The sequence below is a fragment of the Notamacropus eugenii genome, chromosome 2, assembly GCF_028372415.1.
Source record: "Notamacropus eugenii isolate mMacEug1 chromosome 2, mMacEug1.pri_v2, whole genome shotgun sequence".
NCBI classification, from domain to species: Eukaryota; Metazoa; Chordata; class Mammalia; order Diprotodontia; family Macropodidae; genus Notamacropus; species Notamacropus eugenii.
Genome location: NC_092873.1, coordinates 77,877,915 through 77,891,523, shown reverse-complemented (window position 1 = coordinate 77,891,523; position 13,609 = coordinate 77,877,915). Strand labels below are relative to the sequence as shown.

General features: G+C 43.8%; 1 protein-coding gene across 2 annotated transcripts in view; it reads left to right on the top strand.

Moving 5' to 3' along the window:
- GUCY2D (guanylate cyclase 2D, retinal) overlaps window positions 1-12,190 on the top strand; it is a 31,613-nt gene extending 19,423 nt beyond the window's left edge. The window contains exons 7-19 of one of the 2 annotated variants that reach the window (XM_072641133.1): window positions 455-535; window positions 1,032-1,244; window positions 1,404-1,560; window positions 3,467-3,616; window positions 4,439-4,587; window positions 5,258-5,421; window positions 6,759-6,951; window positions 7,240-7,414; window positions 7,653-7,751; window positions 7,962-8,056; window positions 9,273-9,358; window positions 9,946-10,059; window positions 11,158-12,190. In XM_072641133.1, the coding sequence (XP_072497234.1) occupies window positions 455-535; window positions 1,032-1,244; window positions 1,404-1,560; window positions 3,467-3,616; window positions 4,439-4,587; window positions 5,258-5,421; window positions 6,759-6,951; window positions 7,240-7,414; window positions 7,653-7,751; window positions 7,962-8,056; window positions 9,273-9,358; window positions 9,946-10,039 (1,656 nt within the window). In that variant the 3' untranslated portion in view covers window positions 10,040-10,059; window positions 11,158-12,190. Of the gene's footprint in view, window positions 1-454; window positions 536-1,031; window positions 1,245-1,403; window positions 1,561-3,466; window positions 3,617-4,438; window positions 4,588-5,257; window positions 5,422-6,758; window positions 6,952-7,239; window positions 7,415-7,652; window positions 7,752-7,961; window positions 8,057-9,272; window positions 9,359-9,945; window positions 10,273-11,157 lie in introns of those variants that run through there. The other variant, XM_072641132.1, reaches the window with a different exon arrangement.
- The last annotated feature ends 1,419 nt before the right edge of the window (window positions 12,191-13,609 follow it).

The following is a 13,609-nucleotide window of genomic DNA, read 5'->3' as shown; positions in this document are numbered from 1 at the left end:
TACATAATGGAATGCTATTGTCCATAAGAAATGATGAAAGGGACAGTTTCAGAAAAGTCTGGGAAGATTTGTATAAAATAGTACAGCAAGAAACCAGTAGAACCAGGAGAATAATTTCTACAATAACCACACTATAAAGACAAACATGTTGGAAAGACATAAGAACTCTGATCACTGCAATGAGTAACCCTGATTTCAGAGGAACAATTGTATGGCTAACCCTCTCCTGACATAAAGGCCTTGGCCAATGATGGTTTTGGTTTTTTGTTTTTTTGCTTGACTACACATTTGTTACAAGGAGAAAAGAGGGAGAGAAAACATATTTTCAATCACTGAAAAAAAATGAAAAAAATTAAAGAGATTCCAAGGAAAAATGTGGAAATTTTGCATCTCTGTCCTTTGGCAGAAGGGTGCTTAAATACTGATCCCCTCTTCTCCACTTCCTCTGCTCCAGGGAGACTGGGTTTGGCTGAAGAAGTTTCCAGGTGATCAACATACTGAAATTCGTCCTGCAACCAAGACGGCCTTCTCCAAGGTGAGGAAAGGTTAGGGAAGTAGGAGAGAGATCCAATGTTCCCAAGGCATCATTGAATGAACTAATGAATGGATGGATGCCCTGTGCCCTGAAGGAGTTTACAATCTAGTAAAATAGGTTTAACTGTCTAATAACACAACATCTTCTGCTGAATTAGCAAAATCTAAGATTAGAAGGTAGGAAAGAGTTCTACCTTCACCTTCTGTCCCAAGCCTCCCTTTATTTGCCCTTCCCCCCTATAAACCCAATAGCATCCTGATGGTCCTCCTTCCTCCTTCCCCTCTCATCGGGACTTTCACAGAAAGCTTTCTCTCTTTGGAAAAGGAATCTGTAGTGAGAGACTTCCCACACATCTCTCTCCCTTTTTCCTTTTCCCTAAGGCAGAAAGTCCTTTGGCAGTCTCATTCTCCCCTCCCTAGCCCCATCCCTAATCAGAAAATCCCCCCTCCCCTAAAGTCTAATTGCCTTTTTTCTTTCCAACTCTCAAATCTCATAGCTACGGGAGCTCCGCCATGAGAATGTAGCTCTCTATATGGGGCTTTTCCTGGCTGGGAATATGGAAGGGACTGGATCAGGAGGTCCTGGAGGGGGCATCCTAGCTGTGGTTTCTGAGTACTGCTCTCGAGGATCCCTCCAAGATCTGCTCACTCAGAGGGACATAAAACTTGACTGGATGTTCAAATCCTCTCTTCTGCTCGATCTCATTAAGGTATGGGAGTAGGAAGGAGAGGTGTTCTGGGAGGATGCAGAGGAAGGGACTTAAGGGAAACCAGAACAGTCAGGCAGTGGTGATCCTGAGTTGGGAACTAGGGGCTGTGGTTATATCCACCCCACTCTCAGTGAACCTCTAATGCTTGCTGCTTCTAAGGGCATACGCTATTTGCACCATCGTGGGGTTGCCCACGGGAGACTCAAGTCCCGGAACTGTGTGGTGGATGGGAGATTCGTGCTCAAGATCACAGATCATGGTCATGGACGGTTGCTGGAGGCTCAGAGAGTGTCCTTGGAGCCTCCCCAAGCTGAGGGTACAGGCCCTTCCCAAATGTCCCCATATTCCTTGTTCCCTAACAATTCCCCTTCTCCTTGACCCCAGGGACCTTTTATTTGTCTGCATTTCTGTTTTCAGTCACTCTTCCAAGTGCCTTTATCCCTTCCAAGGTACTATTCATAGCTATCCCACAGCGATGTTATATTAGAAAATGCTCTGGAATTAGACTCTAAAGGTCTGGGTTTGATTTTAGTTCTGTTACTTACTGCTTGCTTACTACACTGGACAAGTCAACTTCCCTTTCTGGATCTCAGTTTTCTCATCTATAAATTAAAGAGATCAAATTGAATAATCTTTAAATTCCCTACTAGTTCTGAAACTATAATGTGTCCTTGTCACTCAACATCCTTTTGTACACCCCAAGACCACAACCAGAGAAGCCCACTGAATGGGCTTTTACTTCCAAGGACCTTTCCTCAGTTCCCTAGATCCAGGGTAGGAATTCATCTCCCCCATCTCCAAATCTCCTCAAAGCCTAACTAGAAAGTGAGAAGTCCCCAGAGTTTCTCATGCAACAGTAAAGGTGAGCTTAGTTCCAGAGCAGTTTAGGAAAAGGGGGTACTATGCTTCCCCTTATCAATCTGCAAAAAGCAAAGGTGAAAGACCCAGCTAGCCGGAAATCGGGAGATTTGGGTCCTATTCCTAGCTCTGCCACTGACCAGCTACACATTCTCAGGCAAATTAGTTTCCCTCTCTGTGCCAAGGAGAACAGTAATAACAGACATTAAAGTCATTATTGGGAAGGGGAACTAATCTGGCTGAGCAGAGATAGAGCTCAATTCAATTCTGCAAATTAAGTGTCTCCTGAGTGTAGACATCAGTGCTAGATATGGGAAGAAACTATGTGTATCTTTTGGTCTGGATTAGTGATTTGATTGATATGTGCGTTTGGAAGTCTCAGTGTAGAATCCCCCTTCACTAATGCTGACATGTAACTTTTGTAACTTAGCCTTTCACAGAGTTGCTTGAGGAAACCAAGTGGTTAAAGGGGACTTACCCCTGGGCACAGCTTATATCCTTGGAATTGAAGAACCTAGGTCTACTTGACAGTAAGGGCAGCTTCTAGCCATTACACAACACTTCCTCTAGGAAGGAGATATAATTTAGAGACAATATTGGTCATGATGGAATCTACAGTCAGGGGAAATACATATGGGATCCATATATTACTATAATATGAACTAGTACAGCTAAGCGTATCACTGAGGTACAAAAAAAAAGTCGTCTCTTTAGTCTGAGGGTAATAAGATTATTGCCCACTTTGGGGCCATGGAAAGCTTCCTTGAGAAGATAAGTTCAGTTTTTGACATGATGAGAATAAGGGGCTGGCACGCCATCTAGGTAAAAATGACCTTAGAGATCACCTAATCTACCCATTTCCCCCTCTACTCCTTTCTTTTTACAGATGAGGAAATCCTCAGAAAGGTAAAATGAGAAACTTGGAATAGATCATTAAGTTTCCTTTTTCTAACATCTTATGGTCTATGTCTAAGGGAGTGAGGACTCCCCTCCAGTGGAAGAGGCTGTTAGAGAATTTTGGTGCAAAGAACACCAAAACATTCCTTAGTTTCGACTTAGCTATGAAACATCTATGACTTTAGGCTGGGTTTTTTCCCTCTCTTGGCTTCAATTTCTTCCTCTGGAGAATCAGGGCATTGGACCTGATCATCTCTGAGGTCTCTTTCCCCAGCTCCAACTCTCTGATTCTAGGAGAAACAAGTCTCCTGACAGTAGTAAAAACTTATCATGGGACCTGGGACATTAGTGAGTTGGGGAGAAACCGGGAGTGATATCCTGGGATCCTGATTTTGACTCTCAATCCTATGTTAAGAGTTTTCCTTTCCCTCCCTATCCTGTGACCCCCCCCCCCCCTTCCCACTAAGATCGCTTGTGGACAGCTCCTGAACTCCTTCGTAATGAGGCTTTGGAACGACAGGGGACTGTGCAGGGAGATGTGTTCAGCCTGGGCATCATCATACAAGAAGTAGTATGCCGCTGTGAGCCTTATGCCATGTTGGAGCTGACTCCTGAGGGTATCTTCCCCGACCTCCATTTGGGGTTTGTTCTTTGGGGAGGAAGTCAGCAGGAAGACCTCTTCACTTACACAGGGACTTTCCCAGTCCTGCGGTCTAATTGGGCACTCCCTTTGACCTCCCTTCACTCCCAGGGATACTAACCTGGAACTCATCCCTAAAGGCATAGACACTACCCCTAACCCAATGAGCCTTTTCAAACCTTGGAGCCCCATTTTCTCACTCTTTCTGAGGCCCGTTTCCTCACACTGGAGCCTATCTCACTATTTGGGAACTTTTGGGGGGGAACTGTGCCTCCCTGGATTGCTAGGATGGGGTATAGGATCTCCATGGGGCAAAGTTAAAATGTAATCCTCACTTCTGGTTGGGGACAGGCTATCTTAGAGACATTGGGAGTGTTGGGCATTACCAGCCTCAGCTGGCACACTAAAGCATCTGAGCCTATCCTTGGCTAGACCTCCAAGGCCAAAATGACACAGTGTCCTTAGGGTCCCCACACCCTCACATACAACACACACTATTGAAACTCATCTACAAAGAAGTATCCCCCAGAACCCCAGCTCCTAGCCTTATAATGTCCATTGGTCCCTCGCTATCAACTTTCCAATCTCCCTCATTAGGCCCCTAACCTCCTCAAAATCTCAATCTCTTTTCAATGGATCTCAAAAACCCATTTCCCTTAACACCACACTCACTTCTCTATCATTGTCCCCAGCCTTTTCTCATGCATACTTCCCAGAAGTCATTCTTAGATGAGTTGGGATCAGGGATGATTTTGGACTGGTACTTAGATTTTGGATTCTATGCTCTCTTTTCCCACAGAGATTGTCCAAAAAGTGCAGAGCCCTCCACCAATGTGCCGGCCCTCAGTGTCTGTAGACCAGGCCCCTATGGAGTGTATCCAGCTCATGAAGCAGTGCTGGGCAGAGCAGCCAGACCTAAGGCCCACCATGGATAAAACCTTTGCCCTGGTCAGGGACTGGGGGGATCCCAGGAATATATAGCCCCTTATCTCATAGCCAAGGATTAGTGTAATCTTGCACTCAGCCAGTGATTGGGGGTTGAGGGAGACATTAAGGTAGATGGTTTAACAGGTGTACAGCACATGTCTAGTGCCTCAGGGGGGAGGCCCAGAAAGTTAGAGTCAAGACTAGAAGTGGATAGGTTAGGTAAGGTAGGCAGCTGCCTAAGTCACAACACATGGGTGGAACAATAGGGGATGCTTTTTAATATCCCTTTTTGTAAGTGCACATATTTTTAATGGCAGAAAATTGTGTTCTCTGTGCCCATAGGAACTTATTTTATGCTATATGTGTTGTAGTCACAGCTGCAAGCCATCAGCAGACAGTAACACAAGCAATGAAAGTGGAAGAGAGCACAATTTTCAAACAAATGCTTTATCCTGGCTAGGCTCAAAGCTTGTAGACATAAGGAAATCTGTCTGTGAGAACAGGAATTGATAGGAGAGAAAAGGAAGGTCTGACTTTACTGGTTAAACTGCTGGGGAAAGGGAAAAAGGGAGAAAAATCCTTGTTGGAGTAGGGGGTGATGGAGTAAGACGAGGAGTTTGAGGTTGGGAGAGGATTAGGGCTGCAGCCCTTGGATTGTTGGGAGACTGAGTCCCTACCTTCTACCTTCAAGTTCAAGAACATCAACAAGGGCCGAAAGACAAACATCATCGATTCCATGCTTCGGATGCTGGAACAATATTCCAGCAACCTGGAGGATCTGATTCGAGAGCGGACAGAGGAGCTAGAGCTTGAGAAACAGAAGACTGACAAACTGCTCACTCAGATGCTACCTCCGTGAGTGGCTGTGCGGGGACACTTTAGTGAATGGCTGTGGGTGGAGGACATGCCAAAGAGCAGGGTGAGGACAGGGTATGAGGGATGGGTGAGCATGAATAACAGGCACCAGGATCAAATAGACCAGATTCAATCTTGGAACTTCTCTAGCAGTTATGGATATTTGGATAATTTTGACTAGGGTTCTCTCTGAGAAGCATCAGAATTTGACTGCATAGCTGGATCCTGATTAATGCAAATAATGAATCCCATGAGGTATCAGCATGTATTTAATTTTGGGCTATTCAAAGTTATAATTATGCAAAATATGATCATTGGTTCAAGCCCAATGGAAATATGCAGTATGAATTCAAATAATGGGAATGTCTCAAGATGTATTATTGGCGCTAAATGGGACCTAGCTGGAAAGAGGCAGGAGGTTTTGAATATATTGAAGACAGCTGATCACAAGCATCCAGGGGAATGATAGGAACATGGGTAAGTGGGATGAGTTAAGGCTTGCTTATCTGAGAGTCAGTAATGCTAAAGAAAATGCTCTAGATATGAAAATTAAAAGACCTAAGTTCAAATCCTAGCTCTTCCTGTGCTTGCTACCTCTAGGATGTTGGGCAAGCCATGTCATTTTTCTTGGGTCTCACTTTCTTCAGGTGTAAAATGAAGGTGAAGGACTAGATGACCTTTAAAATCCTTTCTAACTGTGAAAATTACCATGTGATTCTCAACCATCCATCATGTGGCTTCTGCCTTGAGCCATACCAGGACAGGGGCTCAGACTTTGAGGACAGGGATTCTATCTATATTCCTCACCTCAAGTCAGTGGCCAAGTCCTTGAGGATAGATCACCCCTTGCGCTTTCTTTGAACCATAGAATATCTTGAGCTAGAAGGCACCTTGGAGATAATTTAATCCAACTCTTTCCTTTTTCTTATTGTCCTCTCCCATGGAGATGACTGAGGTCCTAGATACAACAACACTCTGCCTTAACCGTCCCACACAGATACAAGCTATGTATAATTCCCTCCTCCCTCAGGCAAACTAGATTATTAGTTGCTCCTTAAACATATCCCACATCTGTCATGCTGTTTCCTGTGACAGGTAGGTGCTCCCTGAGATCTAGCTCAGATGCTACATCCTCCATGAAGCCTTCCTTGATCTTCCCCATTAGGGATGATCTCTGACCCTTCTGAATTCCCATAGCACTTTGTATGACATCTTGTCTACCCTGTTCTCATGGTGAGCTCTTTGAGGGCAGGGGCTATGTTTCCCAGCACTTACCAACAATGGTGTTTGCTGAATGGACCCCTCCAGCTCTGTACTCACTGTGCTCTCTTCCCCAGGTCTGTGGCTGAGGCTCTGAAGCTAGGAATCCCAGTAGAGCCTGAATATTTTGAAGAGGTCACTCTGTACTTCAGTGACATTGTTGGTTTCACCACTATCTCAGCCATGAGTGAGCCCATTGAAGTTGTCGATCTGCTCAATGACCTCTACACACTTTTTGATGCCATTATTGGTTCCCATGATGTCTACAAGGTTGGGAACATGGAGCGATAGAGATGGGGAGTGAAGGCCTTAGAGAAAAGGACCAGAGGGATGCTACATACTCAGGAGACCCAGTTTTCTTTTTGATTCCATAGCAGTTGTGGGGGGAGTGAGTGAGAACTTCAACTTAAGCAGGGGAGTGGGATCAATATTGACTATTTGGGCCTGGAAGGACCTATGGGATGGAAGAAACCAGAATAGAATGGAAGATTCTATGGAAATCAGCCACTAAGCAGGGAGTTGGGGATTGCTCATTGTTGGCTGTCTTGTTCCCTGAAGGTGGAGACAATTGGTGATGCCTATATGGTAGCTTCAGGGTTACCCAAGCGGAATGGGCAGAGGCATGCAGCAGAGATTGCCAACATGTCACTGGATATCCTCAGCTCTGTGGGCTCCTTCCGCATGCGCCATATGCCTGAAGTTCCTGTACGCATCCGCATAGGCCTGCATTCTGGTAATCACCTCACCCACCAAGAACTCCCACCCATTGCTAATAAACTTTTTTTCATCTCCAGAGCTCCCCAAACTATCTTATTGGGTTCCACACCAGGAATAACCTTTCTACCTTAGCCTCTCCCAAATCCCCTTAAAATCCACTGGTTCTGTTTGCTAACAACACACCTTCTGTTCTCTCTCTGTTCCATGTCTCTATGAATTTCTATGACCTTGTGCCACCCTGTGTCTATAATCAGGCCCATGTGTGGCTGGAGTGGTGGGCCTCACCATGCCTCGCTACTGCCTCTTTGGAGATACTGTCAATACGGCCTCTCGAATGGAGTCCACAGGGCTACGTGAGCTGGGACCAGGGTGGAGGCTTGGACATCTTGGGGGTGGGAAGCGAAATAAGGAAGGCTTGCTGTAATCAGGGAAGGGGTAGAACTAAGAGAAGTGTTTTAAAAAACCAGCTTTGGGAGAAGCAGGAAATAATGGGATACTAAGGAGGAGTTTGGGGTTAGGGATTTTGGAGTGCGTTCTGCACTCTTAATCTGCTTTCCCCTCAGCCTATCGAATCCATGTGAACATGAGCACAGTGAATATTCTTCAAGGTTTGAATGAGGGATTCCAGGTAGAAGTCAGAGGCAGAACAGAACTCAAGGTAATGCCTTACAGAAGTAACTAGTGGTACAGTGGAGAGTGCTGGACTTGGTCAGGAAGCTCTGAGTTCAAATCTTCCCTCCTCCTCCTCCTCATCATAACTAACACTTATATAGTACTTACTGTGTGCTAGGCATTGTACACTAGTTGTGTGACCTTGGACAAGTTACCTACCTTCCATCTGCTTGTTTCCTCTACTATAAAATGGGGATAAGAATAGTACCCACTTCCCAGGTTATAAGGATTAAATTAGATAATATTTGTAAAGTGCCTGTAATAGGTGCTTAATAAATGCTTGTTCCCTTTCCCTACTATAGAATTGCTCCCATAATGGGACTGCCCCCTCTGAAAACCTTTGGCCTGACTGCTACATCTTCCCTAGAGTTCATGTCCCCTCCACCTCTTCTCTCTCTGTGTCTAGCTATCTCTCTGTCTCTCTTGTCTCTGTCTCTCTTTCTCTCTCTCCAGAAAAGCAAACAATATTCTTTTATTTTTTTAAAACTCTGATGAAAGAATGAGCCTCTACATGAAAACCCATTTTAAAAAAGAATTGTACATTAACCTGCTTCTGAGTTAGTCATATTATGCAGACTGCATCCTAATTTTTAAAGATGCCTAAATAGTTCATGGAGTGTTTGCAAACATATCAGGTAGTATAGTTTCATTACAATCTTTCTAACTTTTTCCCTAGTATTCTCAATAAATATCCAATCTTCTTCCTATCCCAGGTACATTCCCCAGGTTACCAGACCACTCTTGCTCCCTCCCCTCTCCCCCAACACCTCTCACATCCTAGACCACGAGTGGGGAACCTGAGGCCTTGAGGTCACATGTGGCCCTCTAGGTCCTCAAGTATGGCCCTTTGAATCCCCTTAGGATTTGTCCTGTGAAGTTTGGAGTCAAAGGGCCGCACTTGAGGACTAGACAGTCACACGTGACCTTGAGACTGAAGGTTCCCCAGCCCTGCTTTAGACTAATGTAAAGTCATCTTCAACCTTTGCTTCAAGATAACACCCCCGTTGGTCTTTGGGCTAGCCTTGCCCCCTGGTCTGAGACTCCTCCCTGGCTACTACTCTCCACTTCACTGGAACCCACTCTCCCCTATTCCTACTGGCTTGGAACTTCCTCCCCAGATCCAGCCTCTTTCACTGTTGTCCTCAGAACACTGTGCTAACCTTCCACCTAATCCCAGACCTACTCTGATTGCCTTCCCACAGGGAAAAGGCGTAGAGAATACCTACTGGCTTGTGGGAAGAAAAGGATTTGACAAACCTATTCCTACCCCTCCTGACCTGCAGCCAGGGTGAGTGGGCTTGGGCCACGGAAAGGGTGGTTGGGTTGGGACCCACAGAGATGTCAGGATTGTAAGTGCAAAAGCTTGAGGGAGGATTTGATGGTCCCCTCTCACTATTACCATCCTCTCTGATTTCTCTACATCTCTCTTAGAGGTCCCTGAGCATAAATGTTGGGAAATAAAAGAACTAGATAATCTTCGGGGCCCATGATCTTATGGACAGAGGCTACTGCCTTTGTACTTCCTGTTCCCTCTGCTCCACTCCATCTCTATCTCCCTTCACCTTCTGATACTTCTACTTCTCCTCTACCCCAACCACTGAACTAGGAGTCAGGAGACCTGGGTTCTAATCTAAATTGTGTCCTTGGACCAATTATTTTTCTCTCAGTCTCAATTTTACCATCTGTAAAATAGAGATAATAAGTTACCTCATTAGTGTGTCATGAGAAACAAAAGAGATAGTGTATGTGGAGGTGTTTAGAAAGTGTAAAGTAAAAAATAAAATAAATAAATAAAATTTTAAAATAATTTAAAAAGTATTAAGCCCTCTCTATGGATGTAAGAGATTATTCTTTTTGTTATTTTAATTTCCCTAGGGCCAGTAACCATGGTATTAGTTTGCAAGAGATCCCTGCAGAAAGAAGGAAGAAGCTGGAGAAGGCACGCCCAGGGCAATTATTGGGAAAATGAGGCCATGGCCCCAAGAACAGGTGACCCCCTCTTTCCTAAATCCCATGATTCTCCCTCTATGGCATCCCCTGCTATGAGTCCTCTCCACAAATGCCTCCTTTGTGGACACCGGGAATTCATTTCATGACTACTCCTCTATGACACCATTTGATGGCCTTTGCCGTCACTTTATTTTATTTTTAACTTATGGAATAAAATAAGCATTTACATAATACAATACAATAAAAAGATGATTGCACATGAAGCTGCAAATCTACTGTGCACAACCCTCTATTCCTTTCAAATATACAACAAAAATATTATATAAATTTATATATTATATAATTTATATATTTATATATAAATATATTATTATATTATATTATATAATTATATATAATTTATATTATATAAATTTCTTTTTTTCTCTCCATCATCTTATTAGACACAAATAGGTGTGTGTATGTGTGTGTGTGTGTGTGTGTGTATAAAATTATATATATATACTTTTATTTATCAGTTCTTTCTCTGGATGCAGATAGCATCTTCCTTCATATGTCCTTTACAGTTAATTTGGGTATTTATAATAGACAAAATAACTTAATCACTTAAAGTCATTCTTAAAACAATATCGCTGTTACTGTATACAGTGTTCTCTTCATTCTGCTCATTTGCTCTTTGTTGAAGCTTTTGAAAATAATATTCAGTAACATTCTAAGTTATAATTGCTATTTGTGAAATCCCCTCCATCTTATTTTTACTCATTATTTTCCTTCTCAGTCTCTTTTCATCCTATTCCTATTATCTTTTTATCCCATTATTCCTTATTTTACCCTTCCCTCTAAAGATCCCTTCCTTTTCTATTTAACCCCACCCTCCTCGGCTTAATCAATATACCCTTCTAAAAGCCCCTCCCCTACCTCATCCCCCAGTTTTCTCACCTCTCTAGACATATGCTACTCCTCTTCAGATATATTCTTTGTTCCCTCCAGTGTTACTAGCCCTCCACCCCTACCTGTTTCCTCAGTATTAGTCACACCCAGTTTACTTTCTAATACCTCTCTCTCTCTCTCTCTCTCTCTCTCTCTCTCTCTCTCTCTCTCTCTCTCTCTCTCTCTCTCCTCCCCCGGCCCTTAAAGAGGAATATGGTTTATACTGCTCCTGGATGTCACACTCCTGTGGTTCCCTGGAGTCACTGAAGAGGCATACTTTATGCCAGAACCAAAAGATTCTCAGGCTGGAGAATACCTGACTACAAGTTTGTTTTGTGACTTTTGACAAGTAATTTTCCTTCTCTATAAAATAAGAAAGTCAGACTGGACAACTTTTAAGGTCCCATTTGTACTCTGACCTTCTAATGCTCTGTGTTTTTGTGATCTCAATCCTGAAACATTAGAACATTCATTCCTGTTGGATTTCTGGAACTCTAGAACGTCCTACTCTGAAGGCTCTTCCAACTACAGAAATTTCTGGGGCTTCAAATCAACTAGCCACCAAGGGCCTTAGACCCTATTCAAACTGAGGATTTTAGCCATTTGAATTTTCACCTTCAAACAGTTCTGGAACATGGGAGGTCCCAGGAATTCAAGAGGATTTTGGGATATCAGAACCCACAGCCCCAAATGATTCAAGGACTTTGGAACTTTAAGCATCAGAAGATCCCAGAGGTTTGGAAGGGTAGCATGGATGGACCTTCCAGGGAGTGCCAGTCCTTGGAGTGAACTTCAAAGGTTTCCTTCCTGGTTGCAATCCAAGTGACCATGTTAAGACCATATCTCAGTCTGGAGAAAGCTATTTTCTGGTCACTCGGGACCAAGGCCTGGTGCCGTGGGTTGGGAAAAAAATGTCTTCTACTAGACTGTGGAGCCAGAAGAACTGATGACTCAGTGGTTACTGAACTGGGACTGAGAGTGTATAAAAATGGAAGCAGCCTCCCTCACTCTTGCAATCATGACTTGCAACCATGTAAATGATTGCAATCATGAGTGATCTAAGAACATAAATCATAATATACAATTTGATCTTGAAAAATGATTCCAATTGTAGACATTCTTCATGTTATTTTGCCATCTTTAATGATCACCATAGCTGTCCAAAGATCATTCCAAGCTTGGTGTAACATTTGGAGACAATTGTTATTCAACAAATTTAATACATCTTATCGATGAGATGCTCAGCAACTGCTTCCCTCAGTCCAGTGGGGAGCTCTTCACCATGTTTATGTGAAACCATTGTCTGTTCAACTCCTCAAAATTCAAACCACTGTTATTCTCATGCTGGCTCTCCTTGAATTGCATTTTTGAGGAGATCCCAAATACTCTTTAAAGGTTTCTCATCCAGAGTCATCAGAAAGGTCCAGATCTACATCTTAGTGTTAGATTCCACATGATTCTCCTCTCCTTTTTCTCCAGACTGAGAGTATGTCAGCTCAGGTCTCAGGGGAGAGAAAGATGCCAGCTATCACTCCACAATGTCTCCAGACCTAGCAATATTCGCAAAGTCAATGCCTGGGCATATCCATCTCAAGTTTGCTGCTCTATCACTTAATTGGGGAAGCAAATATGAGACAGCGGTGGTAGTCATGAGCTCACAGCCATCATTGTCAGGGTAAGAGATAGGGAAGCCCTTCCCCCATCCAGCTCCTGAGAGGTAACTCAAAAGTTGCCTTATTATAGGCACAAAAGAAAAAGAAAGGAGTATAGTTCTGTCTCTGCAACTCCTGAGTCATCCATTTTTCTGGCTTCTCAATTATAAGACTTTTAGTCACTTCATAGTATCAGCCTGTTGGTCCTAGATGGTTAGAAACCAACTCCCCCCAAATGTCCACATGGTTACTTGAACTAAAATCAGGCAGACACTATCTGAACATATTTCTAGGACTGAGCATCACAGGCCAATGAACCCATGCTACACAAGCATTGGGATCTCTGAGAATCTGGGGAGTCAATGCCTTCTGCTTCCTTCCAACTATCACCCCCAATACAATCTACCCACCCAGGGATCCTGGGATTTGAGCTCAAGCCAAATTACAGAAGATAATGTGATTAGGTGCTGTGACCTCAGAGGATTCTAAGACTAAAGTCCTCTACTTCCCACCTTGCTGGGAACATTGACTGTCGAGAGGTGCTGAGGTCATTGCTCTCCAAAGACAGAGGATAAGCTACTGAATAGGATTCCCTTCAACACCCCAGGTCGGGGGTGGACAGTGGGGGTTGGGGGGAAGTGTAAGTGTTTTGGGGTGTGTGTGTATGTGTATGTGTGTATATGCATGTGTACGTGGTGGGAGTGGTGAGGGGTTTGGGTTTGTCACTCAGGGCTTAAAAGATACCTAAGTGCACACTTTAGGGAATATCTTAAGCCACTATTTAGAAACTGATCCTTTTGCACATGGGAGAGAGGCAGTGTGGTAGTGAGCAAAGAGCACAGGACTGGGCATCCTGAAACATGAAGTCAAGTTCTGTCTCTGCTGCTTTCTTAGCTGTGTGACTCTGGGCAAGTCCCTTTACCTCTCTGAGCCTCAGTTTCCTCAACTGTAAAACGGGGATAATGATACTTGCACTACCTCCCTCATAGGGCTGTTCTGAGGAACAT